General features: G+C 34.1%; 1 protein-coding gene across 1 annotated transcript; it reads right to left on the bottom strand.

The window, feature by feature from the left end:
• Nucleotides 1-1,413: 1,413 nt before the first annotated feature.
• On the bottom strand, nucleotides 1,414-21,468 carry LOC111057372 (putative acyl-CoA-binding protein). The gene is made up of 3 exons (XM_039440572.1): nucleotides 21,320-21,468; nucleotides 5,008-5,122; nucleotides 1,414-1,911 (listed from the first exon to the last, which is right to left on the bottom strand). Exons 1-3 carry the CDS (start codon nucleotides 21,332-21,334, stop codon nucleotides 1,772-1,774), a joined length of 270 nt encoding a protein of 89 aa, XP_039296506.1. The 5' UTR covers nucleotides 21,335-21,468; the 3' UTR covers nucleotides 1,414-1,771.
• Between the last annotated feature and the right edge of the window lie 5,064 nt (nucleotides 21,469-26,532).

Raw genomic sequence — 26,532 nt, 5'->3', positions numbered from 1 at the left:
ATTACAATATTGGTTATTGTAACAAAGAGCGTTCAAACTTTTCAGTCTGGTAATGTGTAAAAACTCCCATAAGAACAAACTATGTTTTTATCAATAATTCACAATACTCAAACTAATGTGGCCATCACATCAGAGGCTAAAAGCTGAGTTTTGACACAAATGTGAAAAAAATGATCTCACATAATGTGATAAAAGGTAAGTTTTGTATCACAGCTTTGATACTGTTTGATACAACTTTGATACTGAGTGTCCGACAATTTCAATGTATCACACATATGATACGGAAGTAAGTTTTGATACAGTTTGAGTGTCTGTCAATTTCAATGTATCACACTTATGATACGGAAGTAAGTTTTGATACAGTTGAGTGTCCGACAATTTCAATGTATCATACATATGATACGGAAGTAAGTTTTGTATCACAACTTTGATACAGTTTGAGTGTCTGATAATTTCAATGTATCATACATATGATACGGAAGTAAGTCTTGTATCACAGATTTGATACAGTTTGAGTGTCTGTCAATTTCAATGTATCACACATATGATACGGAAGTAAGTTTTGATACAGTTTGAGTGTCTGTCAATTTCAATGTATCACACTTATGATATGGAAGTAAGTTTTGTATCACAGCTTTGATAGTTTGAGTGTCTGATAATTTCAATGTATCATACATATGATACGGAAGTAAGTTTTGAATCACAGTTTTGAATCACAGTTTTGATACAGTTTGAATGTCTGTCAATTTCAATGTATAACACATATGATACGGAAGTAGGTAAGTTTTGTATCACAGTTTTGATACAGTTTGAGTGTCATCAATGTATCACCGATGTGACATGAAAGGCGAGTTCTGTATCACAGTTATGATACAATAATTTGCGTAAACGACAATCCCTCCGTATTTAAAATTTGATACAAGGTATAATCGGTTTCATATTTTTATGATATGATACAAAATATATTATTCATATTTATCCTATTATATTAACCGAGCAATTTCCGTATATTTGTATTTTTATATCTGGTTATTCATGTTCAACGGATCTCGAAAACGGCTTTAACGATTTCCACGAAATTTGAAACATAGTAAGTTTATGATATAAAAATTCGATTGCACTAGGTCTCATCCTTGGGAAGACTCGCTGAACGACATTAAAAGGATAATTATTCATCCTTGGCTAAAACAGCAGTGGATAATAAAAAAGTGAGTGAGCGAGTGAGTATGTGAAAAATCAAAATATCGCATCCCCGAAATTCATATAAGATGACGTATAGCCAGCTGTGAAATATGAACACGATCATTTTAGAGAATTGTGTTCTGTTTATCAATAAATAAAAATAACGAGCGAAGCTCGGTGCCCCAATATTATGATAATTATGATAGAAGGTGTTTATTATTGAAGGTTACATATTTATGAAGGTTTCATATTTATTATTTTATGATATGATACAAAAGGAATTATCGGTTTCATATTTATGATACAATTTGAGCTTTCATCAATTTTAATGTATCATATATGATACAGAAGTAAGTTTTGTAAAACCAGTGACATAAAATAGACTAACATTTTATTCTGAGCTAGATGTGTAGCCTCAAACAGTTTTGATAAAACTTCACTTTCTGACAGTTTTGAAAACGTCGAAACGTACACAGTTTCTGACAACGTTGCCAGATCGTGACTCAACAATGAAGAAATATAATTGACAAAATATTCTATCTTTAAAAAACTTAGATTCTATTTGATTTATATTTTGATGTATTCTTCTTCAACTGTGTTCGTATTTGGTCATCAGGTGTTTCACTTTGGCCACATATTCATTTTTGGCTTCTTCGTTGCTCAATCCTTTGCGGGCGGTCCAAGCGTCCCACTTGTATCTTCCCTTGAGATTCATGATTCCGGGTCTATCTGTAGACAGAAAACAAAAAAAAATCAATATTTTCACACTGAACGAGCTTATTGTGAGGTCCACGTTATAATGGCTGTATTTGATCAACATTGGTGTTGCTATCCTTATCTATCATTCCACAAAGCTGATAGCTCTATCCTGTTCTGTATCAAATTATGGTGTTGTGTATCAAGTTGAGGTGATACTATATCCATAGAGAAACAATAGCATAAGTAGATATGCCATGGTATAGGGCGTTTATGTCGCAACTTTGTCTCAAGGTGATAGTCCACGTAGTTCTTTACTGTGAAGCTTTATGACGCTGGTAGTCTCTCATATTGTGCCGTTCATACACCCTTACCCGGTCAAAACAGTAAAAATCGACAGTAATAGGCTTGAGATAACAGTAAAAGTTGCGACATAAACGCCCTATACCATGGCATATCTACTTATGCTATTGTTTCTCTATGCTATATCTTATTGTCGACCACTAATTGCAAAAGTGAGGTCCTCGTTATAATGGCTGTATTTGATTAACATTGGTGTTGCTATCCTTGTCTATCATTCCACAAAGCTGATAGCTCTATACTGTTTTGTATCAAAATATTGTGTTGTGTATCAAGTTGAGTTGATACTTTATCATGTTGTTGTTCTTGTTCTATAGTGAGGTCCACGTTATAATGGCTGTATTCGATTATCATTGGTGTTGTTATCCTTGTCTATCATTCCACAAAGCAAATTGCTCTATCCTGTTTTGTATCAAATTATGGTAATGTGTATCAAGTTGAGTTGATACTGTATCATATTGTGGTTGTTCTTGTTCTATAGTGAGGCCCACGTTATAATGACAGTATTTGATTAACATTGGTGTTGCTCTCCTTGTCTATCATTCCACCACAAAGCACATATCTCTATCCTGTTTGGTATCAAATTATGGTGTTGTGTATCAAGTTGTGTTGATACTGTATCATGTTGTTGTTCTTGTTCTATAGTGAGGTCCACGTTATAATGGCTGTATTCGATTATCATTGGTGTTGTTATCCTTGTCTATCATTCCACAAAGCTGATAGCTCTATCCTGTTTTGTATCAAATTATGGTGTTGTGTATCAAGTTGAGATGATACTGTATCATGAGTGTTGATACTGTATCATACTATTTCGGTATGACGAAAACTATATAATTACTATAGTGAGGTCCATGTATGTTATAATGGCAGTATTTGATTAACATTGTTGTTGCTATCCTTGTCTATCATTCCACAAAGCTGATAGCTCTATCCTGTTTTGTATCAAATTATGGTGTTGTGTATCAATTTTAGATGATACTGTACCATATTGTGTTGATACTGTATCATATTATTCTCGGTAGGCCGAAAACTAATATTGCTATAGTGAGGTCCACGTTATAATGGCAGTATTTGATTATCATTGGTGTTGCTATCCTTGTCTATCATTCGACAAAGCAGATAGCGCTATCCTTTTCTACCTCCGCAACGTTGCCAGATCGTGACTCAACAATGAAGAAATATAATTGTTTGACCAAATATTCTATCTCAATTATAAAAAAATATTATTTAGTTAGCAGGAAACCCATGCTCCGCAAGGGTCTATTTTAAAACTTGACTTACGGTAATGAAATCTTGAGGAATTGAAAATAGACTTTTAACCATCCTCGGTTAATTAAGAATGTATATGCAAAATTTCAAGTTAATCAGTTGAGTAGTTGAGACGTGATGATGCGTCAAACATAATTTTCCTATCACTCACGTGTATAAGCCAGTAGGCTACTTTATTATAGTAATATCGGGACACCGAGCTTCGCTCGTTATTTTTATTTATTGATAAACAGAACACAATTCTCTAAAATGATCGTGTTTATATTTCACAGCTGGCTATACGTCAGCTTATGAATTTCGGGGATGCGATATTTTGATTTTCCACAGAATCACTCGCTCACTTTTTACTATCCACAGACGACGAAAGTCTCAGCTGTTTCAGCCAAAGATGAATTATCCGTTTAATGTCGTTCAGCGAATTTTCTCAAGGATGAGACCCAGTGTAATCGAATTTTTATATCATAAACCTACTATGTTCCACATTTCGTTCAAATCGTTAGAGCCGTTTTGGAGATCCGTTGAACATGAATAACCAGATATAAATATACAGAAATTGCTCGCTTAATATAATAGGATAGATTATTGCAAGCTATTTTTGTTAAATAAAATATAATTGATCATTTTAAACATGAATGAACAGTTAATATTACATCAGATATACAGGTTTCAGCTTTCCTCTATAGAAGGCATTGACAAGAAAGAGAATCGGCAAAGCTGTCTGCTATCTTCCTTCCTCCACTGCCATTATAACGTGCACCTCACCATAGTCAGCACCTGATTAACGTTGGTTTGCTATTGAATAAGAAGACTTGAAAGGCCTGGTTGCACAAAAGACTGTTAAATTTTAATCATGATAAAATACCTCGAGAGTTTGATGAAATCGGAGAAAGCTTTTTGAAAAGAAGTCAAACTAAAGATCTATTGAGAATCGAGATAGTGGTTTCGGTTGTTACACCATGATCGCATTCTCTGGTAAACTGAAACTTAAGGCTGGGCAAAGGCTGAAAATAAACTTTCTACTCGTGATATTTTACAAAGTTTTTCGATTTGTATATCATCAAGCTATCAAAATGAAGAAGTTTTCTCAGGAAAACATTTTTTTCTGATCATTAATTTTTGAGATATGAGCGCCTAAAGTTTAAATTTTTGGGACAGAACATTTTAAATTCGGTAAGAGATAAATCCATGAGATTTAGAGGATAGATTCTGCATGGTATTGTTGATCTGGTGAACCAAAAAGTTTCTGAAAATATCAATTTTTGAGAAAGTTATTTAATTTAACAAAAATACCCCAAAAAGACTCAACTAAAAGTTATTAAATAGAGCTATCCACTTTGTTGAATGATAGACATGGATAGCAATACCATTGCTAATCAAACACTGCCATTATAACGTGGACCTCACTATATAAATACTAGGTACTGCTTTTTAGTTTAGTTTTTGTTTACCAGATATTGATAATGTTGGAACAAACGAAAAAGTGGAGAATGTTTGACAAACCTGTAGTATTGTCTCCTTCCGTGGCTTGTTTGAAAAGACCATAAAGTTCCAGAAGTTCGTCATCGTTTGGCTTCTGAGTCAGATCTCTCACTCTGGTAACTGCTTCGTCGAAAGTCTAGACAGAGAAAGAGATAAATAATTATTAAGATTGCATTAAAAATTAACAGCATTACGATCTAGACAAAGAAAGACATAAAAATGTTGAATAACAATCAAGAAGTAGCCTAGACTTGAGTGTATAATAAAAGCAAGTAGAAGAGCAAAGCAAGCAAAGTGATAGAATAATAAAAGAAAGAGAATAAGGGCCATATGCACCAGCTATGTTTAACGCTAAACTACGTTTACTTGTAGGTTTTTATCACTAGTAATTCTGTGAACAGTAGACCTCACGCAGTATTCTCATCCACAAGTACCTGATTGAAACTATAGACCTTATGGAAATACAGCAATAGACTAGCTTCTCCACACATCTGTGTAATCACTTGTCAGCTGATTTATGATGAATAATTCTATAGTCTGATTTTTACTCTAATATTGGCGTATGAAGGAGGCTCCTTTTTCCTTTTATATTATCCTTGAAATGCAAAATTTCCAAAAACCTTGTATATACGTCGACGCGCAATTTAAAAAGGGACATACCTGTCAAATTTCATGAAAATCTATTACCGCGTTTCGCCGTAAATGCGCAACATAAAAACATATAAACATTTAAACAGAAATGCCAAATCGTCGACTTGAATCTTAGACCTCACTTAGCTCGGCCAATAATATCGGGGCACCGAGCTTCGCTCGTTATTTTTATTTATTGATAAACAGAACCCCAATTCTCCAAAATGATCGTTTTTATATTTCACAGCTGGCTATATGTCATCTTATGAATTTCGGGGATGCGATATTTTTATTTTTCACATACTCACTTTTTCACTATTCACAGCTGTTTCAGCCAAGGATGAATTATCCTTATAATGTCGTTCAGCGAGTTTTCTAAAGAATGAGACCTAGTGCAATCGAATCTTTTTATCATAAACCTACTATGTTCCAAATTTCGTGGAAATCGTTAGAGCCATTTTCGATATCCGTTGAATTGATTGATTGATTGATTGATTGAGTACTTTATTTATGTAGATTACAATATATACTGTATTATACACTTATATACAATAGCTTACAATACATCAAAATTATAGATGAATTTACATGATATAGACTAAGAAAATAATTATTGAACTGTATATGATATGAAAAAGCAGTTTGTAATATAATAACTATAGATAATAATTATATTGGTATGCATCTACATAAATTGGCGGAGCTTTGGACATATCAATGTACATTCTTCGGAAAGAATATTAAAAATATCCTCCCCACTAACTCTCTACCAATTATTTAAACATAAATAACCAGATATAAAAATAGCCAGATATAGAAATAACCACATATAAAAATAACCAGATTTATAAAAATACAGAAATTGCTCGCTTAATATAATAGGATAATTGATTATTTTAAACGAGAATGAACAGTTAATATTACACCAATTAACCTGAATTAGCTACCGCCTATAGAAGGCATTGACAAGACAGAGGATCGGCAACGTTGTTCTCCTATCTTTCTCCACTGCCATTATAACGTGGACCTCACTATAGTCAAATAAAATATAATTATTTAAACAAGAATTAACAGCTTATATTACATCAACAAGCCTGTATCAGCTACCGCCTATAGAAGGCATTGACAAGACAGAGGTTCGGCACCGTTGTGCTCCTATCTTTCTCTACTGCCATTATAACGTGGACCTCTTTATAGCACCCAGATTATTATGCAATAATAGACACACTTTCACACTAATTATTTAGTACCTACTCATATTCCATGGTCTACTAATGGTGCAAGAGAATATTAATTTGGAGAAATCTCAACATCATCAACAATTTTAATAGTGGTCATTTCATTGTTATGCTACAGTTAACAACGGTAGAGAGATTGGTGAAAGCAAAAAATATGAAAAAAACTCAAGTCATGCTGTCATGGTGGGATCATTTACAGGACATTACTGTACACAGTGAAGTCCACGTTATAATGACAGTATTTGATGGTAGCAATGGTATTGCTATCCTTGTCTATCATTCAACAAAGCAGATAGCGCTATCCTGTTTTGTATCAAAGTATGGTGTTGTGTATCAAGTTGAGTTGATACTGTATCATATTGTGGTTGTTCTTGTTCTATAGTGAGGTCCACGTTATAATGACAGTATTTGATTAACATTGGTGTTGCTATCGGGAATGAACGATCTTTGTGTAGTTGAGAAGTTGATATTGTGGTAATTATTCATACTGAATGAAAAAGACTAAGAAATTGTCAAAAACCACAGATTTATTGATCCTCTGTCTTATCAATGCCTTCTATAGACGGTAGCTGATACAGGTTTATTGATGTAATATTAACTGTTCATTCTCGTTTAAAATAATCAATTATATTTTATTAAGCAAGAAATTATATTTTTCAATAATTTCATAATAGATTTTCAAAATTAAGATGAAATATTTTGCTAATTAATTATCAATTCTACATTGTTTAAAGACGATCTGGCAACAGAGCAGAGCTAGAATGAATGAAAAAGACTAAGAAATTGTTAAAAACCACATATTTATTGATACTTAGAAAGACCAGTTTCGGTTATTATACCATTGTCAATCTCTGATAAACCCTCTGATGAGTTTAAAAACTCATTTTAAAACTTTTAACTGTGTTTAAACTAGACTCTAAACTGAGTTTTTAAACTTTTGATAAAACTCATCAGAGGTTGACAATTTATAGTGTAATAACCGAAACCGGTCTTCCTAAGTATCAATGAATCTGTGATTTTTTACAATTTCTTAGTATTTTTCATTTATTCTCGCTTTGCTCTGTTGCCAGATCGTCTTTAAACAATGTAGAATTGATAATTTATTAGCAAAATATTTCATCTAAATTTTGAAAATCTATTATGAAATTATTGAAAAATATAATTTCTTGCTTAATAAAATATAATTGATTATTTTAAACGAGAATGAACAGTTAATATTACATCAATAAACCTGTATCAGCTACCGTCTTTTGGAAGGCATTGACAAGACAGAGGGATCGGCAACGTTGATCTCCTATCTTTCTCCACTGCCATTATAACGTGGACCATAGTGAGGTCCACGTTATAATGGCAGTGGAAAAAGATAGGAGCACAACGTTGCCGATCCTCTGTCTTGTCAATGCCTTCTATAGACGGTAGCTGATACAGGTTTATTGATGGAATATTAACTGTTCATTCTCGTTTAAAATAATCAATTATATTTTATTAAGCAATAAATTATATTTTCCTTTCCAATAATTTCAAATAGATTTTCAAAATTAAGATGAAATATTTTGCTAATTAATTATCAATTCTACATTGTTTGAAGACGATCTGGCAACAGAGCAGAGCGAGAATGAAATAGCGCTATCTGCTTTGTTGGATGATGTTATGCCTTGTATGGACGGTAGCTGATACTGGTTTATTGATGGAATATAAACTGTTCATTCTCGTTTAAAATAATCAATTATATTTTTCAATAACTCCATAATGAATTAACATAATTAAGATTAAATATTGTGTTAATAAATTATAAATTCTACATTGTTAAAAGACGATCAGGCAACAGAGCAAAGCGAGAAAGAGATAGCGCTATCGATAAAAGAACATGTTCCTTGTTTGTTCAACTAATTGAGAGGTAAACTATAGAAGAAGTAAAGACTGTAGTAAAGTGTTTACTAAAGAGGTAGACCTGAAGTGTATTATATAATTATCATCATAATACTAGTCAATATAGTCTCAAGGTTATGACTACTGAGATTGATTATCGGAGACACACAGAGTTAAAAGTGTTGACAAAACAAGTATTGTTTGTCAAAAAAAAAGAAGTCCAGTTTTTACAGAAGTGACAAAGAAGCTGTAGATGATAGAGACAAAAGATATGGAGAATAGAATAGAATATCTGCCTCCATTTTTACCTAGGAGGGCGGAGTTAGGGCGCAGAGACGGAGACAAAGGAAAGAAGAAGATTGGGAAGAATAAGGGGGAGAAGTATGAGTAGATGAAGATGAAGAAGAAGGATAGAAGAAGAAGGAGAGGAGAAAGAAGAAGAAGTGGAAGAATTTGGAGGAGTAGAAAAACACAAATAGAAGAAGGAGAAGAAATTGGAGGAGTGGAAAAAATAAAGAAGAAGAAGTAGAAGAGGATGGAGAAGATTATGAAGAAGAAGAGGAAGAAGGAGAAGAAATTGGAGGAATAGAAAGGGATGAAGAAGAAGAATTAGTAGAAGAAGAAGTTGGAAGAGTAGAAAAATAGTAATAAGAAGGAAATGGAGTAGTAGAAGAGAAAAAAAAGAAGAATTGGAGGAAGGAGAAGGAGTTGGAGGAGTAGAAAGAGAGGAAGAAGAAGAAAAAGAAGAAGAAGAGGGTGGTAGAGTGTGAGGGGTAGGAGGAGAAGAAGTTGGACGAGTAGAAAGAGAGGAAGTAGAAGAATTAGTTGTAGGAGAAGGAGAAGAAGAAGACGTTGGAGTGGAGAATAGAAAGGAGAAGGAGAAGAAGTAGTAGAAGAGAAAAAGAACAAGAAGTAGAAAAAGAGGAAGAAGTTTGAGGAGTAGAAAGAGAGGAAGAAGAAGAATTAGTAGAAGGAGAAGAAGTTGGATGAGTAGGAAAACAGAAATAAGAAGGAGATAAGTAATAGAGGAGAAAAAAGAACAAGAAGTAGAAGAAGAGGAAGAAGGAGTGATAGTTGGAGGAGTAGAAAGGGAGGAAGAAGAAGAATTAGTAGAAGGAGAAGAAGAAACGTTTGAGGTGTAGAAAAACAGAAAGAAGAAGTAGTAGAAGAAGAAGAAGAAGATGAAGAAGAGGATGAAGAAGAAGGAGGAGGAGAAGAAGAAGAAGAAGAAGAAGAAGAAGAAGAAGAAGAAGAAGAAGAAGAAGAAGAAGAAGAAGAAGTGGAGGATGAAGAAGAAGAAGGAGTAGAAGAAGCAGAAGAAGAAGGCGATGAATGAAATAAAGAAGTAAATTTGACCTTTCCCATGAGGAACCTGGGTCCATACAAAAACCGGTTAATCCCAATTCTAGCATATAGGTCCAGGAAATGTCAACAGAAGATAATATAAAAATGCATTAATAGTAGGCCCAAGAGTATATACCATACACTAGTCATTGATCCTAAACAAGGAATTGATTAATAGTAGTTCTGTGAACAGTAGACCTCACGCAGTTTTCTCATCCACAAGATATCTGGTGTCACCTGTTAACCGGCTTCTCCAGACATCTGTGTAATGCATGCAATGAATAATCCACTTGTCAGCTGATTGATTATGAATCATTCTATTGTCTGATTAATCCTATCTTCAGATGATATTTTCAAAAAAACCTTGTGTATACATCGACGCGCAGTTAAAAAAGGAATATTCCTGCCAAATCTAATAGAATTCTATCAACGCGTTTGGCCGTAATCGCGTTACATACAGACATACAAAAGATAATCTGAGTTAAAACATAGACCTCACTACGTTCGGTCAACAATTTTTCATGAAGAGAATCCTACTATAGTGTTCACATAAGCCTGATATAAAGAGGTCCACGTTATAAAATCAGCACCTGATCAACATTGGTGTTGCTATCCTTGTCTGTCATTCAACAAAGCAGATAGCTCTATCCTGTTCTGTATCAAGTTATGGTGTTGTGTATCAAGTTGAGATGATACTGTATCATATCGTGTTGATACTATATCATATTGTCGACCACTAATTGCAAAAGTGAGGTCCACGTGATAATGGTAGTATTTGATTAACATTGGTGTTGCTATCCTTGTCTATCATTCCACAAAGCAGATAGCTCTATCCTGTTCTGTATCAAATTATGGTGTTGTGTATCGAGTTGAGATGATACTGTATCATATTGTCGAAAAAAAATTGCTATAGTGAGGTCCACGTTATAAAGTCAGCACCTGATTAACATTGGTGTTGCTATCCTTGTCTGTCATTGGACAAAGCAGATAGCTCTATCCTTTTCCAAATCCGCACCGTTGCTGAATCGCTTGTAGACTATGAATAAATATGATGAAATACCAGAATATTTATCTCGATTATGAAAATTCAATATTGAATCATGAAAGATGTAGCTAATGTGTCTTGACGAATATAATATGATTTAGTCTCTTTTCTGTATAGGGCTTCTTGTAATATAGATAGAAATAAAAATAAAAATCTCAGTACCCTTTTTGAATTATTTTATCACAACATGTTTCAACATTGATGCCATTTTTCCATTTTGAACATCACTTTTCCATTTTGAAAAATGGCATCAATGTTAAAACATGTTGTGATAAAATAATGCAAAAATCTGGTGTGGCGCACTCACACAACTTTCCTTGCCGTTATGAAAATTGATCACCTGACGCTAGTGTTCACGCGCATAAGTCTACTTATCGTTGGAGCCGTTTTCGAGAAAATCGCGCATCTCAAGTCTACTATTCAAAGTTTTGAGCCAGCTGGTGACAGGGCAATAACGCTGGAGACACACGAGATCTGCTATCTCTTCATAGTGAATCATTTAATAGAATCAACAGTTGCCAACAGTTTGCAATAATTGGATAATCACATTTTCTTGAATTTCGAGCTTATTTTTAATTTTAGGTGAAAATGTTACTATACATTAATTGTAGAGATTCTCATGCTCAATCTTTTCCACTCGAATTAAATTGTATTTAAATTGTATTTGAAGCCTGATAATTGAGAATCTAAAATCATACTTGGCATAGATGGGGCGGAGCTCCTGAAATTTCTACAGATATGGGACTAGTGGCAGTTGATAGAGCTTATCGATGACTATTCTAGGTATAGCTTTAATCAAAATCGTTGGAGCCGTTTTCGAGAAAATCGCGAAAAACCCTGTTTTTGACAACATTTTCGCCATTTTAGCCGCCATCTTGAATCGCATTTGATCGAAATTGTTCGTGTCGGATCCTTATAGTGAAAGGACCTTAAGTTCCAAATTTCAAGTCATTCCGTTAATTGGAAGATGAGATATCGTTTACACAGACGCACATACACTCATACACACACACACACACACACACACACACACCACACACACACACACACACTCACACACATACAGACCAATACCCAAAAACCACTTTTTTGGACTCAGAGGACCTTGAAACGTATAGAAATTTAGAAATTGGGGTACCTTAATTTTTTTCGGAAAGCAATACTTTCCTTACCTATGGTAATAGGGCAAGGAAAGTAAAAAGGGTATTGAGATTTTTAATTTTATTCCTATTTTATATGATTTAGATATAATTATCTATAAAGATTGACTAGAATCAACTACTAATATTAGATCAGATATAGGGGGATGACTTGAATCACAGCTATCTACTATAGAAGGCGGTGGTTACAGAGAATCGGCAACTCTGCCGTTCTATCATTTCCACTGACTTCATCTCTCTATACTTAGACTCTTTCTTCATGCATTTCTTCTTTATTTCCTTCAATTTTCTGTGTACTTCGGTCTCCAATTTGACAATAATTTTCGAGTAAGGCACGTTTTCCATTGAGACTGTACTCTATAATTATTACCTACGGTTTTTGGTTTGTATAAAGCTTGGAATAGAAGCAGAGGTATTTTAGAAATAGAGAAGGATGAAAAAAGGAAACGCTATTGCTTCATACTTAATGACATCACGTAGGTAATAATATTCCATGCGAATGAGTTTCTGTGTTTTCTTCTTCTTCTTCTTCTTCTTCTTTTTTTCTTCTTCTTCTTCTTCTTCTTCTTCTTCTTCTTCTTCTTCTTCTTCTTCTTCTTCTTCTTCTTCTTCTTCTTCTTCTTCTGCTACGATTTCTTCTTTCTATTTTTCTACTCATCCAACTTCTTCTTCTTCTTCTCCTGCTACTAACTCTTCTTCTTCCTCTCTTTCTACTTCTCCAACTTCTTCTCTTTCTTCAGACTCTTCTCCTAATTATTGTTCTTTTTTCACTTCTTCTCCTTCTTCTTTCTGATTTTCTACTCCTCCAACTTCTTCTCCTTCATCCTCTTCTTGTTTTTTTTTCTCTTCTATTACTTCTTCTCCTTCTTTATATTTTTCTACTCCTTCAACTTCTTCTCTTTCTTCTCCTTCTACTAATTCTTCTTCTTCCTCTCTTTCTACTTCTCCAACTTCTTCTCCTTCTTCCTCTTCTCCTACTTATTGTTCTTTTTTCACTTCTTCTCCTTCTTCTTTCTGATGTTCTACTCCTCCAACTTCTTCTCCTTCTTCCTCTTCTTGTTTTTTTTCTTCTACTACTTCTTCTCCTTCTTTATATTTTTCTACTCATCCAACTTCTTCTTTCTCTCCTTCTACTAATTCTTCTTCTTCCTCTCTTTCTACTCCTCCAACTTCATCTCCTTCTTCATCTTCTTCTTCTACTTGTTCTTTTTCTCTTCTACTACTTCTTCTCATCTTCTTTCCATTTCTCTTCTCCTCCAACTTCTTCTTCTTCTTCATCATCATCATCATCATATTCTTCTTTACAAATTCTTCTCCTGCTACTAACTCTTCTTCTTCCTCTCTTTCTACTTCTCCAACTTCTTCTCCTTCTTCCTCTTCTCCTACTTATTGTTCTTTTTCACTTCTTCTCCTTCTTCTTTCTGATTTTCTACTCCTCCAACTTCTTCTCCTTCTCCCTCTTCTTGTTTTTTTTTTCTCTTCTACTACTTCTTCTCCTTCTTCTTTCTGATTTTTTACTCCTCCAACTTCTTCTTCTTCAATATATTGAATTTCAATATAGTTATGCGAACTCTTACTCACGAACAGACCGATAGGTCCATGTGAGTACAGTTTCAATTATTTTGTAAAATAGTTTTAACTCTCTCCTCTAACTCTCTTTTTCTCTCCTTATTCCCACCTCCACTTGTTCTCCCACTTTCTCCTCCAAGCTCCGCCTACTTGAATCTGATTGGTCGAGACAATTCGAAGTGACTAGTTTCAAATTCTGTCACTAGGTGGTGCCATAGAGAAACAATAGCGTAAGTAGATATTCTATGGTATAGGGAATTTATGTCGCAACTTTTACTGTTATCTCAAGCCGATTACTGTCGATTATTGTCAATTTTCACTGTTTTGTTGGAGTGAGAGTGTATGAACGGCACAATTTGAGAGACTACCAGCGTCACACAGCTGCATAGGAAAGAACTACGTGGACTATCGGCTTGGGATAACAGTAAAAGTTGCGACATAAACGCCCTATACCATGGGATATCTACTTATGCTATCGTTTCTCTATGGTAGTGCTATGTACTGTGTCGTGGATGTTTTTCTCATTCATGTTTAACTTTATTCTTTCTTCTTCTTCATCATGATCATCTTCTCTTTATTTTTCCTTCTTTTGTTCGGTTTTCACTAAAGTGAGATTCATGTTATAAAGTTTAAATGATAGAACTGCATTGTTGCCGATTCCCTTCTACCATAGCCTTCTATAGTAGATATCTGTGATCCCGGTATATCTGATCTGATATTTGGTGATTTTCGATAATAATGATCTACTGATCTACTCCATCTCAGAATATTTTATTGGTCAAGAAAATATATTTTCTCATGGTAATGAATTTTCACAATAATTGTGATGAAATATTTTGGTAGTTCATTATATTCCTCCACAGCGTACAAACGATTTGGCAATAGTGTTGGAAAAGGCTAGAGCTATCTGCTTTGTCCAATGACAGACAAGGAAAGCAAAACAATGTTAAACAGGTGCTGACTTTATGATGTTTCATTCAATTTTTTTTATAATCCTATTATATTAAGCGAGCAAGTTCTGTATTTATATATCTGGTTATTTTCATATCTGGCTATTTTTATATCTGGTTATTTATGTTTAAAGGTGCGTACAGATATACGCGCAGCGAACATGAACAATTCACTTTTAATCAGCTGATGCCAAGCTTTTTATATCTGTATCTTACCGTTTCTGTAAAAAATACAGATATAGTCAGCTGATTAAAAGTGAATTACTCATGTTCGCGGCGCGTATATCTGTACGCACCTTAACGAATCTCGAAAACGGCTTTAACGATTTTCACGAAATTTGAAACATAGTAGGTTTATGATATAAAGATTCGATTGCACTAGGTCTCATCCTTGAGAAATCTCGCTGAACGACATTAAAAGGATAATTCATCCTTGGCTGAAACAGCTGTGGATAGTAAAAAAGTGAGTATGTGAAAAATCAAAATATCGCATCCCCGAAATTCATAAGCTGACGTATAGCCAGCTGTGAAATATAAACACGATCATTTTAGAGAATTGTGTTCTGTTTATCACTAAATAAAAATAACGAGCAAAGCTCGGTGCCTCGATATTTGTTAATTAGTGCAAGATAAACCAACTACCTATATAATTAATGGTACTTGTATTTTTTAAATACATAAATAACTTCAGAAAGCAGGTACCATTTTAACCGGCTCTTTTTTATGCTCTCTCTCCAAGGTCGACAACAACAAGGCTAAGTGCATTCTCCGATCATCTCATTTAAAACCAGTTCAAATTCGAGTAATTCATGTCTATTTCCTATATCGTAATCTGAATTTAGCTTCACTTTAAACTTGTCAGCATTCGATAAATGGGAGGCATTGATGTTATTATATTAGAAATACTGACAGAATAAAACGAATTTCACTGTAGTGATTTTTCCCGCTACAATTTAAAGATAAATAATTATTTTACCGGTTAAACCGGGGCGAATTTTTTCCAGTTTTTGTATTTTTGAATCTACTGGTCTGAATGTATAATTTTTTAACCGATTATGTGCGGAATTTTCTAAGTAGTTTTTTACAGTAGACTAGTATACAGGATTTCTAGTATAGTGGGGTCCACGTTTTAATGGCAGTGGAGAAAGATAGGAGACCGGCGTTGTAGATTCTCTGCCTTGTCACTGCCTTTTATAGAGGATAGCTGATACCAGTATATATGATGTAATATAACTGTTCATTCTTGTTTAAAAATAATCAATCATATTTTATTCGTTAGGATATTTTATTTTTCAACTATAGTGAGGTCCACGTTATAATGTCAGTGGATACAGATAGAAGAACAACGTTGTCTGTTCTCTGCCTTAATTAATATTATATTTATACATTGTCAAAAACAGATTTGGCATCGTTGCGGAGCTAGTAAAAGATAGTACTACCTGCTTTGTCGATTGATAGACAAGGATAGCAACATCAAAGTTTATCAAATACTGTCATTATAACGTGGACCTCACTATAGCAGTGCTCCGCAAGGGTTTAATTGAAAACTTGACCCACTTTAATCTTGAAGAATTTTGGATAGGCCTATAACCATCCTCGGTAAATTAAGAATGTATATGCAAAATGTCAAGTTAATGAGTTGAGTAGTTGAGACGTGATGATGCGTCATTCGTGAATTTCCTATCCCCTACCTGTATAAGCCAATTCCTTTCTTTATTTTATTATAGACTATATAGTAGGTAACCTGTGCTCCGTAACGGTCTATTTTAAAACTTGACAAACTGAAAACCATACCTATTGAAATTGTGATGAATTCAAAATAGGCCTATAACCATCCTCGGTAAATTGAGAATCTATATGCAGAATTCAAGTTAATGAGTTGAGTAGTTGAGACGTGATGATGCGTCATTTGTGAATTTCCTATCCCCTACCTGTATAAACCAGTTCCTTCCTTTATTTTATTATAGACTATATAGTAGCATAGAGAAACAATAGCGTAAGTAGATATACCATGGTATAGGGCGTTTATGTCGCAACTTTTACTGTTATCTCAAGCCGATTACTGTCGATTTTTACTGTTTTGTTGGGGTGAGAGTGTATGAACGGCACAGAATGAGAGACTACGAGCGTCACACAGCTTCACGGGAAAGAACTACATGGACTATCGGCTTGGGATAACAGTAAAAGTTGCGACATAAACGTCCTATACCATGGGATATCTACTTACGCTATATTGTTTCTCTATGATAGTAGGTAACCTGTGCTCCGCAACGGTCTATTTTAAAACTTGACAAACTGAAAACTTGACCAACTGTCATCTTAAAGAATTTTGAATAGGCCTATAACCATCCTCGGTAAATTAAGAATCTATATGCAGAATTCAAGTTAATGAGTTGAGTAGTTGAGACGTGATGATGCGTCATTCGTGAATTTCCTATCCCCTACGTGTATAAGCCAGTTCTTTCCTTTATTTTATTATAGACTATATAGTAGGTAACCTGTGCTCCGCAGCGGTCTATTTTAAAACTTGACAAACTGAAAACCATACCTATTGAAATTGTGATGAATTCAAAATAGGTCTATAACCATCCTCGGTAAATTAAGAATCTATACGCAGAATTTCAAGTTAATGAGTTGAGTAGTTGAGACGTGATGATGCGTCATTCGTGAATTTCCTATCCCCTACGTGTATAAGCCAGTTCTTTCCTTTATTATATTATAGATTACTAGCTAACCCAGCGAACTTCGTACTGCCAAAAAGTCAATGTATCTCATGCCACACTTGACTTTATTTGGTGGTGAATCATGGAATTTATCTGACAATCAATATTTTCATTTAAATCTCAATGCGGACTTCCTATGTGCTTAAAACTACCGTTTTAATACCAGTAAACAATTTTATCACAGAGTGACGTGTTTATTACAGCTGGTAAGTTTAGATGCTAAATCATATTATCACAACATGACCTTGAATCATGATCATATTCCCATTCTACGTTAGCCGCTCGGCCGACAATTTCGGGGACATAGGTCTGTAAAATGGATTAATATATAGTAGTTCTGTGAACAGTAGACCAAACGTAGTATTCTCATCCACAAGTACCTGATTGAAACTATAGACGTTATGGAAATACAGCAATAGACTGGCTTCTCCACACATCTGTGTAATCACTTGTCAGCTGATTTATGATGAATAATTCTATAGTCTGATTTCTACTCCAATATTGGCGTATGAAGGAGGCTCTTTTTTCCTTTTATATTATCCTTGAAATGCAAAATTTCCAAAAACCTTGTATATACGTCGACGCGCAAATAAAAAAGGAACATACCTGTTAAATTTCAAGAAAATCTACTATCGCGTTTCGCCGTAAATACGCAACATAAAAACATATAAACACTTAAACATTAAGAGAAATGCCAAACCGTCGACTTGAATCTTAGACCTCACTTCGCTCGGTCAATTATTATTAGCCCCCCTATTAAAATTTCCGGTTAGAAACCATTCCCAATATTCACACAACATATTCCCAAAGTTTCATGCCGTTCTGTCAAGTAGTTTTCGAGTCTATAGGGAACAAACAAACTAACACAAAAACATACATTCATTTTTATATATAGAGATAAATTATTAATTTTCATAATAGAGAGATTGAATATTTTGTTAATTAATTGTCTTTCTACATTGTTGAGATACGTTCTGGCAAAGTTGCAGAGCTAAAAAAGGATACCGCTATCTGCTTTGTGGAATGATAGACAAGGATAGCAACATCAATGTTAATCAAATACTGTCATAACGTGGACCTCACTATAGAACAAGAACAACCACAATATGATACAGTATAGCTCAACTTGATACACAACACCATAATTTGATACAAAACAGGATAGAGATATCTGCTTTGTGGAATGATAGACAAGGATAGCAACACCAATGTTAATCAAATACTGTCATTATAACGTGGACCTCACTATAGAACAAGAACAACCACAATATGATACAGTATCAACTCAACTTGATACACAACACCATAATTTGATACAAAACAGGATAGAGATATCTGCTTTGTGGAATGATAGACAAGGATAGCAACACCAATGGTAATCGAATACTGTCATTATAACGTGGACCTTACTGTAACCTCTTGCATACTATTAACCTTGGTGTCGAAAAGTATGTCTGGTTATCATACGTCTATTCAAATCAGAGTGATATATCTTCTTCAATTTTTTTTGCATTTTTTTTCTCAACATTTACATACAAAAGGAAAGCCGAGAAAGACAAAAAAAGAAAGAATTGATTTGCATAGAAAATGAAGGTCTGTTACTGTTGGTTTAAAGGTTTCTATAGTGCTGGTATCACTTTGGAAGGCGGTGGCAAGCCAGAGAATCGGCAACGTTGTTCTCATGACTTTCTCCACTGTCGTTATAGGAATAGGTCTTGGACTTCACTATAGAAATGGCATGAAATCGTGATTTTTCAAGAGTCATTCATGATAATTATTGGTAATTAAAGCATGAAATTCAGTTTTTATGAGGAGGTAATAAAAATCTTTCCTCACATTAAGGCGGCCTGTATGCTCAATAGCTGTTCGAACTAAGTTTGAACTGATCTAGGATTAAATCAAGTTATAAAGTTATACTTTTTGTGTAGTTGAGAAGTTGATATTGTGGTAATTATTCATATTGAATGAAAAAGACTATAAAAAAAACTCAGAGTTTATCAGAGATTGACAATGGTGTAATAACCGAAACCGGTCTTCCGAATTATCAATAAATCAGTGGTTTTTTGACAATTTCTTAGTCTTTTTCATTCATTATGAAGTTATGGCCGGATTTGTTATCATGTTTTTTGATTGGGTTAGCTGATGGTTTACACTGGGTTTAACCGACGGTTCAACTGCTATTGAGAAACGTACCTCAGTTTAATTTACAGCACATTTTAAATTTTACTATCGTATTTCATTTGTTTATATCGTATTTAAAATTTTAATGAAGACAAGGAGATGTAGACTAGTCATCGAGGATTATTTGAGCCGATTGATATGGATTTAATTTGTAATAAGAAAACAAAGATATTGTCGAATTTCACTAGAAATTTATTAAAAACTATTATAAATATTCGACAATATCTTTGTTTTCTTATTATGGAGAGATTTCACTACATCACCATCACTTCTACTAATTTTATTATTTGATTTAAGTTGTGCTATAATGAGTTTGAAAGGGTTTTCAAATCAAGTGGTATCATTAATGTTTCATTTTTCATTGCTTTGATCACTCCAATCTAGTTTTATTATTGTTCAGTGTTGGTAAAGAAATGGGGAATGAATAATTCTTGAGTTTCAAACTACGGAATACTGTTACATTTCTTTGCTGAGGATGATGCCCACACAGGCTCTAGACTTGTGCGTGGATAAAGTGAGGAATGATTGAAGGAGATCAAAAAGATTAAACATGCTGATTTGAGTTTTGAACTTCTAAAAGTTTCAAATATATCAGTTGAATTTAGAACTTTTGGAAAGTATGATGATCTAGAATACATCATTCTTAGCAAATTTCGTCTTCCATTGAGAGGGAAATGGAAAATCAAGAATTGAGGAAAATGTTGTGGTAATTATGATAAAATCGAACAATTTATTTTTGTAAATACGATATTTTTTTATAATTACAGGCATACTCACGAACTAATAAGTGGTAATCTAAACTATGATAAAGGAAAGAACAGGCTTCTACACGTAGGGGATAGGAAATTCACGAATGACGCATCATCACGTCTCAACTACTCAACTCATTAACTTCACATTTTGCATATAGATTATTAATTTACCGAGGATGGTTATAGGCCTATTTTCAATTGTTCAAGTTTTCATTAAGATCAGTTTCTCAAGTTTTTAATCAAACCCTTGCGGAGCACGGGTTACTGCTAGTTCATAAACACAATAAATCACTTGATAATTTGAGTCTTCAGAATACATTATTATTAGCACAGCTTGATTTTCATTATTGTGGGCGAAATAAAAAATTGAGAATTTTAAAAATCCAATACCGATTTATGATAAAATTGTACCTAATCATTTACAAATAAGACAATAATTATTGTTTCAAAAAGCAATTTATGATAAAATCTAACAAGTGATTATTTAATTATTATTAAATGAAAATCCCAATACGGTAATTAAGTATTGAATGAAAAAGACTAAGAAATTGTCAAAAAACCACTGATTTATTGATAATTAGAAAGAAAACTCCTTGTTCATCAGAGATTGACAATGGTGTAATAACCGAAACCGGTCTTTTTAATTATCAATAAATCAGTGTTTTTTTGACAATTTCTTAGTCTTTTCCATTCAATATGAATAATTACCACAATATCAACTTCTCAACTACACAAAAAACGGTAATTAAGTGATTATTTATAAAATTAATACATTTAATTATTATTAAACGAAAATCCCAATCAATTAATAATTGAGTAATCATTTATAAAAGTAATACAATAATTGTTTCAAAACTTGAAGACACACTCACTTGTACTTCAGTCATTTTTAGAAGCGATCCAAGTCCCTTTCAAGTCACTTTCAAGTCCACCTTCCGACAGTCACTTTAAAGTCTACTGTGCTAATGAAGACTTGGCTGGCTGAAGACTACTGACTGAAGAAAGAGAAAAGAAAAATGATCTCTACCCGAGTTTTGAGGTAAAGTGGTCTTTTAAGTTTCACTTTAAACTGTCATAATTAAATGAATAGAAAGCCTTGATATCATTAGATGAGGAATACTGAAAATTCTAACTCGATCCTTATTGTGTCAGTATTGCTCTAATTGGGAGCATAATGTTGGATATATGGAAAATGTTGACAGTTTTAAGTGAAACTCGCTAAGGAAATAATATTCTTGATGTTTTATAGAGAGGAGCTCTCAGTTGCCTATATATCCTAGGGAGCAGTTCTCTCTAGTTTTATTTTTGTAGTGAGATCATTTGAAACGGTCAGTATTTCAGTATGGATAGCATGAATGCTTCTAATTTAAGCTATAGTGACTGTCTCAAGTTATAATCTATCTATATATTTATATGAAAGCGAAATGGCACTCACTCACTGACTGACTGACTGACTGACTCACTCACTCGCATAACTAAAAATCTACCGGACCAAAAACGTTCAAATTTGGTAGGTATGTTCAGTTGGCCCTTTAGAGGCGCACTAAGAAATCTTTTGGCAATATTTTAACTCTGAGGGTGGGTTTTAAGTGTTTAAAGTTCGTCTTTTACCATGTATGTTCTTCTTATTCTCTTAATTTATAATTGAAAAATGTCCATACCATATGTTAATATGTACTACATATGTACTACATATGTTATTAACTATATGTTAATATAGAACTATAATCTAGAGAGAGTACCTCTTCGAAACAGTTGTTAACTGGTAACTAAATTAATAATTTTGTCAGGTTGGCATTAAGTTGAGTTGACTTTGTTAGGTTGGCACCAAGTTGAAGATTGAAATGCATTTATCGCGGAAAAATTGATTGGGCACTGCTACTTTAATCAGAGCTATTCCTGAGAATATTATATTACTAGCCGTCAGGCTCGCTTCGCTCGCCATATCCGTTTAGCCAGACGTTCAGTCTGGACCCCCGACTGGATCGTCCTAACATATGATAAAAATGCTCAAATGAAAAATGCAGGCGAGCGAAACGAGCCTGCTGATCTCATTCTTGGACGATCCAGTCGGGGGTCCAGGGGGGGGGAGCCCCCTGGCTAGACGGATATGGCGAGCGAAGCGAGCCTGACGGCTATTACTATAATAAAGGAAAGAACTGGCTTATACAGGTAGGGGATAGGAAATTCACGAATGACGCATCATCACGTCTCAACTAAGAGAAATTCAAAATCAATTTTATATCTGTGTTATCTTCCTCGGATGGTGCGGAAACTTTGGCAGAAATCAAAATTTGAACTTAACCTAATTGTTTGGACTATTTTTAATATGTGAAAATCCAGGAACTGAAGAAGTTTTGGGCAATTGCCTGTTTTTTCTTTCCTAATTATAGTATGTGTATCACCTTGAATAAATAAATAAATAAATAAACTACTCAACTCATTAACTTGAAATCTTGTATATAGATTCATGATTAACTGAGGATGGTTGTTGGCTTATTTACAATTCTTCAAGATTTCATTACGTGAAGTTTTCAGTTTGTCAAGTTTTAAAATAGACCCATGCGCAGCACGGGTCTCCTGCTAGTATCACCATATTGTACAATATTGTACTATATTGTCAATCTCAGATAAACCTCTGATGAGTTTATCAGAGATTGACAATGGTGTAATAACCGAAACCGGTCTTTCTAACTACCAATAAATCTGTGGTTTTTTGACAATTTCGTAGTATTTTTATTTAATATTCAATTCAAGTATTGAGTTTTTGTTTTACTGTATTCGGTATGGTTTATTTCTGATCTTACCTATGATTGATTTGGAATCAAGGTTATATGCACTTCTTCTTAAAATTTCTTTATTGTTCTTGTTCAACTGGCAATTAAAATGATTTGATTTGATTCAATCTTTTGGGCTGTTAGCATGCCGGCCTACTCCACAGACGTTATGGAATAACATGTAGAAAGTGATGCACCAATCACAAAGCAGGTACAAGTTGGGCCTACAAACTGACACACCTCTAAGCTCCGCCTCCTTTCTTCCCATTGGTCGACGATTTGGAAGGGGAAATAGTTGTGAGTTTCACCGGTAGTTAGCGGTAGCTACTGGGTGGGATTCATCAGATTTATTTATTCGCGTGGATTACAATAATATGTTGGATTTTAGTACTGCTTTACATCGTTCACTGCTTGTATACCGATTCATAACTAGTAGTTCTGTGAACAGTAGACCTCGCGCTCAGTAAGTTACATTGACCTGTTGTTATGTTTTCTCAAAAATTGATAAATAATTTATCAATTTAAAATGTCTAGAAAAAAAATAAATAAACTTAGAGCTTTCTGTCCTATCGTACCGTGACGTGTCGTCCCGGAATGTGAGTGTGAGCGCTGTTATCAGGTCTGGCTGCAACTGTCTAAAACGTTGATGGAAAGATACATTTTCAAGATGTTCGATGTTTTTGAACGGGTAGTATTATAGTCAACTGTCTACTAACGTTGATGGAAAGATACATTTTCAAGATGTTCGATGTTTTTGAACGGGTAGTATTATAGTCAACTGTCTACTAAAGTTGATGGAAAGATACATTTTCAAGATGTTCGATGTTTTTGAACGGGTAGTATTATAGTCCACTAGACATATGATTTATGATGAATAATTCTATAGTCTGATTTTTACTCTAATATTGACGTATGATGGAGGCTCCTTTTTTCTTTTATATTATCCTTGAAATACATAATTTCGGAAAACTTTGTATATACGTCGACGCGCAATTAAAAAAGGAACATACCTGTCAAATTTCATGAAAATCTATTATCGCGTTTCGCCGTAAATGCGCAACATATAGACATTTAAACATTAAGAGAAATGCCAAACCGTCGACTTGAATCTTAGACCTCACTTCGTTCGGACAATAATTATTGAACAATATGAAGATGAAATGTGAATTTCTATATTACATGACGGAATAACGATAAAAACATGAGGAAATTTATCGGTAATGAAAAGTGGAAGAAGAAAGTGAAATAGAAATAGAAATATATTTATTAGCCGATAAATACTTAAAATAGTACAGTGGGCCATGTCACATATAAACATCTCAATATAAAAAAATACAGGTTACAACATACCTATAAACATCAATCAATAATTATAACATAACAATTCTCGTAATTATATAAATATATCAGTCAGCTTGGAAGAAATTATTTATAATATCTCAAGGGAGATCAAAGAGCTCTCCAACACTGTACAGTGTGTTCTCTAAAGCATCCTTTTCACTTTTGTTTTGAAAACAGATATACTCAGATTCCTGGAACACAGCGGTAATCTATTGAAAGCTCTTATGAGAAGATGAAGATGAAGACGCAGGAGGAGGAGGTTGTGGAGGAGAAGGAGGTGGAAGAGAAAAAGAGGGAAGAAATAAAAAAGTAGTATGATGTGGTAGAGAAGAAGATGGACCAGGAAGAGGAGAACAAGAAGAAGAAGAAGAAGAAAACAAGGAAAAACAACAACTTATAATGAGCAAACTTATATGAACTACAAGAAGTAGACCTAGCTACTTCTATAGGGCTCTCAAGTAGCACTTTGAAGAACGACCAAAAATAGCATAACATCTAACGGAAAATTTGTATTTCTACATTGTTAAAAAACGATCTGGTAATGTTGCAGAGCTAGAAAAGGATAGCGCTATCTGCTTTGTGGAATGATAGACAAGGATAGCAACACAAATGTTGATTAAATACTGCTATTATAACGTGGACCTCACTATAATTAACCTCTCTCTAGCTTCATTAGGATTCCAAGTTTCATAACAAATCTATCTCAGCGTAATTTTTATCAAAAAATCTGGTGTGGTGCACTCACACAACTTTCCTTGCCGTTATGAAAATTGATCAACTGACGCTAGTGTTCCCGCGCATCTCAAGTCTACTATTCAAAGATTTGAGCCAGCTGGTGACAGGGCAATAACGCTGGAGACACACGAGGTCTGCTATCTCTTCATAATGAATCATTTAATAGAATCAACAGTTGCCAACAGTTTGCAATAATTGGATAATCAAATTTTCTCTAATTTCGAGCTTATTTTTAATTTTAGGTGAAAATGTTACTGAACATTAATTGTAGAGATTCTCATGCTCAATCTTTCCCACTTAAATTTTTTTGTTTAAGTTGTATCTGAAGCCTTATAATTGAGAATCTAAAATCAAACTTTGCATAGATGGGGTGGAGCTCCTAAAATTTTTACAGATATGGGACTTGTGACTGTTGATAAAGCTTATACATGACTATTTTAGGTATAAATTTGATCGAAATCGTTGGAGCCGTTTTCGAGAAAATCGCGAAAAACCCTGTTTTTGACAACATTTTCGCCATTTTAGCCGCCATCTTGAATCGCATCTGATTGAAATTGTTCGTGTCGGATCCTTATAGTGTGAGGACCTTGAGTTCCAAATTTCAAGTCATTCCGTTAATTGGGAGATGAGATATCGTGTACACAGACGCACATACACTCATACACACACATACAGACCAATACCCAAAAACCAGTTTTTTGGACTCAGGGGACCTTGAAACGTATAGAAATTTAGAAATTGGGGTACCTTAGTTTTTTCGGAAAGCAATACTTTCCTTACCTATGGTAATAGGGCAAGGAAAGTAAAATCGAGTATAATATGTATCACGTTTGTATTTTGAAACAAGTACTACAGTAGTATCATCGCATCAACTCGATACACGTATCAAGAATTCTTGGCACGGGTGTTACATTAATTTGATACACGTATCAAGAATTCTTGACACGTGTATCACATTTACACATATATGTGATACACATATCACATTCCTTCGATATACGTATCACATTCATTTGATAGGCGTATCTCCTCATTCCATACACCTATAGTGAGGTCCACGTTATAATGACAGTGTTTGATCAACTTTGGTTTTGCTATCCTTGTCTATCATTCGACAAAGCCGGTGGTACTATCCTTTTCTAGGTACACAACGATGCCAATTATGTTTTTGACAGTGTAGAAATAAATAATTAATGCAGAGAATTGACATCGCTTTTCTCCTATCTTTATCC

Source organism: Nilaparvata lugens, chromosome 14 (assembly GCF_014356525.2).
Source record: "Nilaparvata lugens isolate BPH chromosome 14, ASM1435652v1, whole genome shotgun sequence".
Lineage (NCBI taxonomy): Eukaryota > Metazoa > Arthropoda > Insecta > Hemiptera > Delphacidae > Nilaparvata > Nilaparvata lugens.
This window is presented reverse-complemented; position numbering and strand designations above follow the sequence as displayed.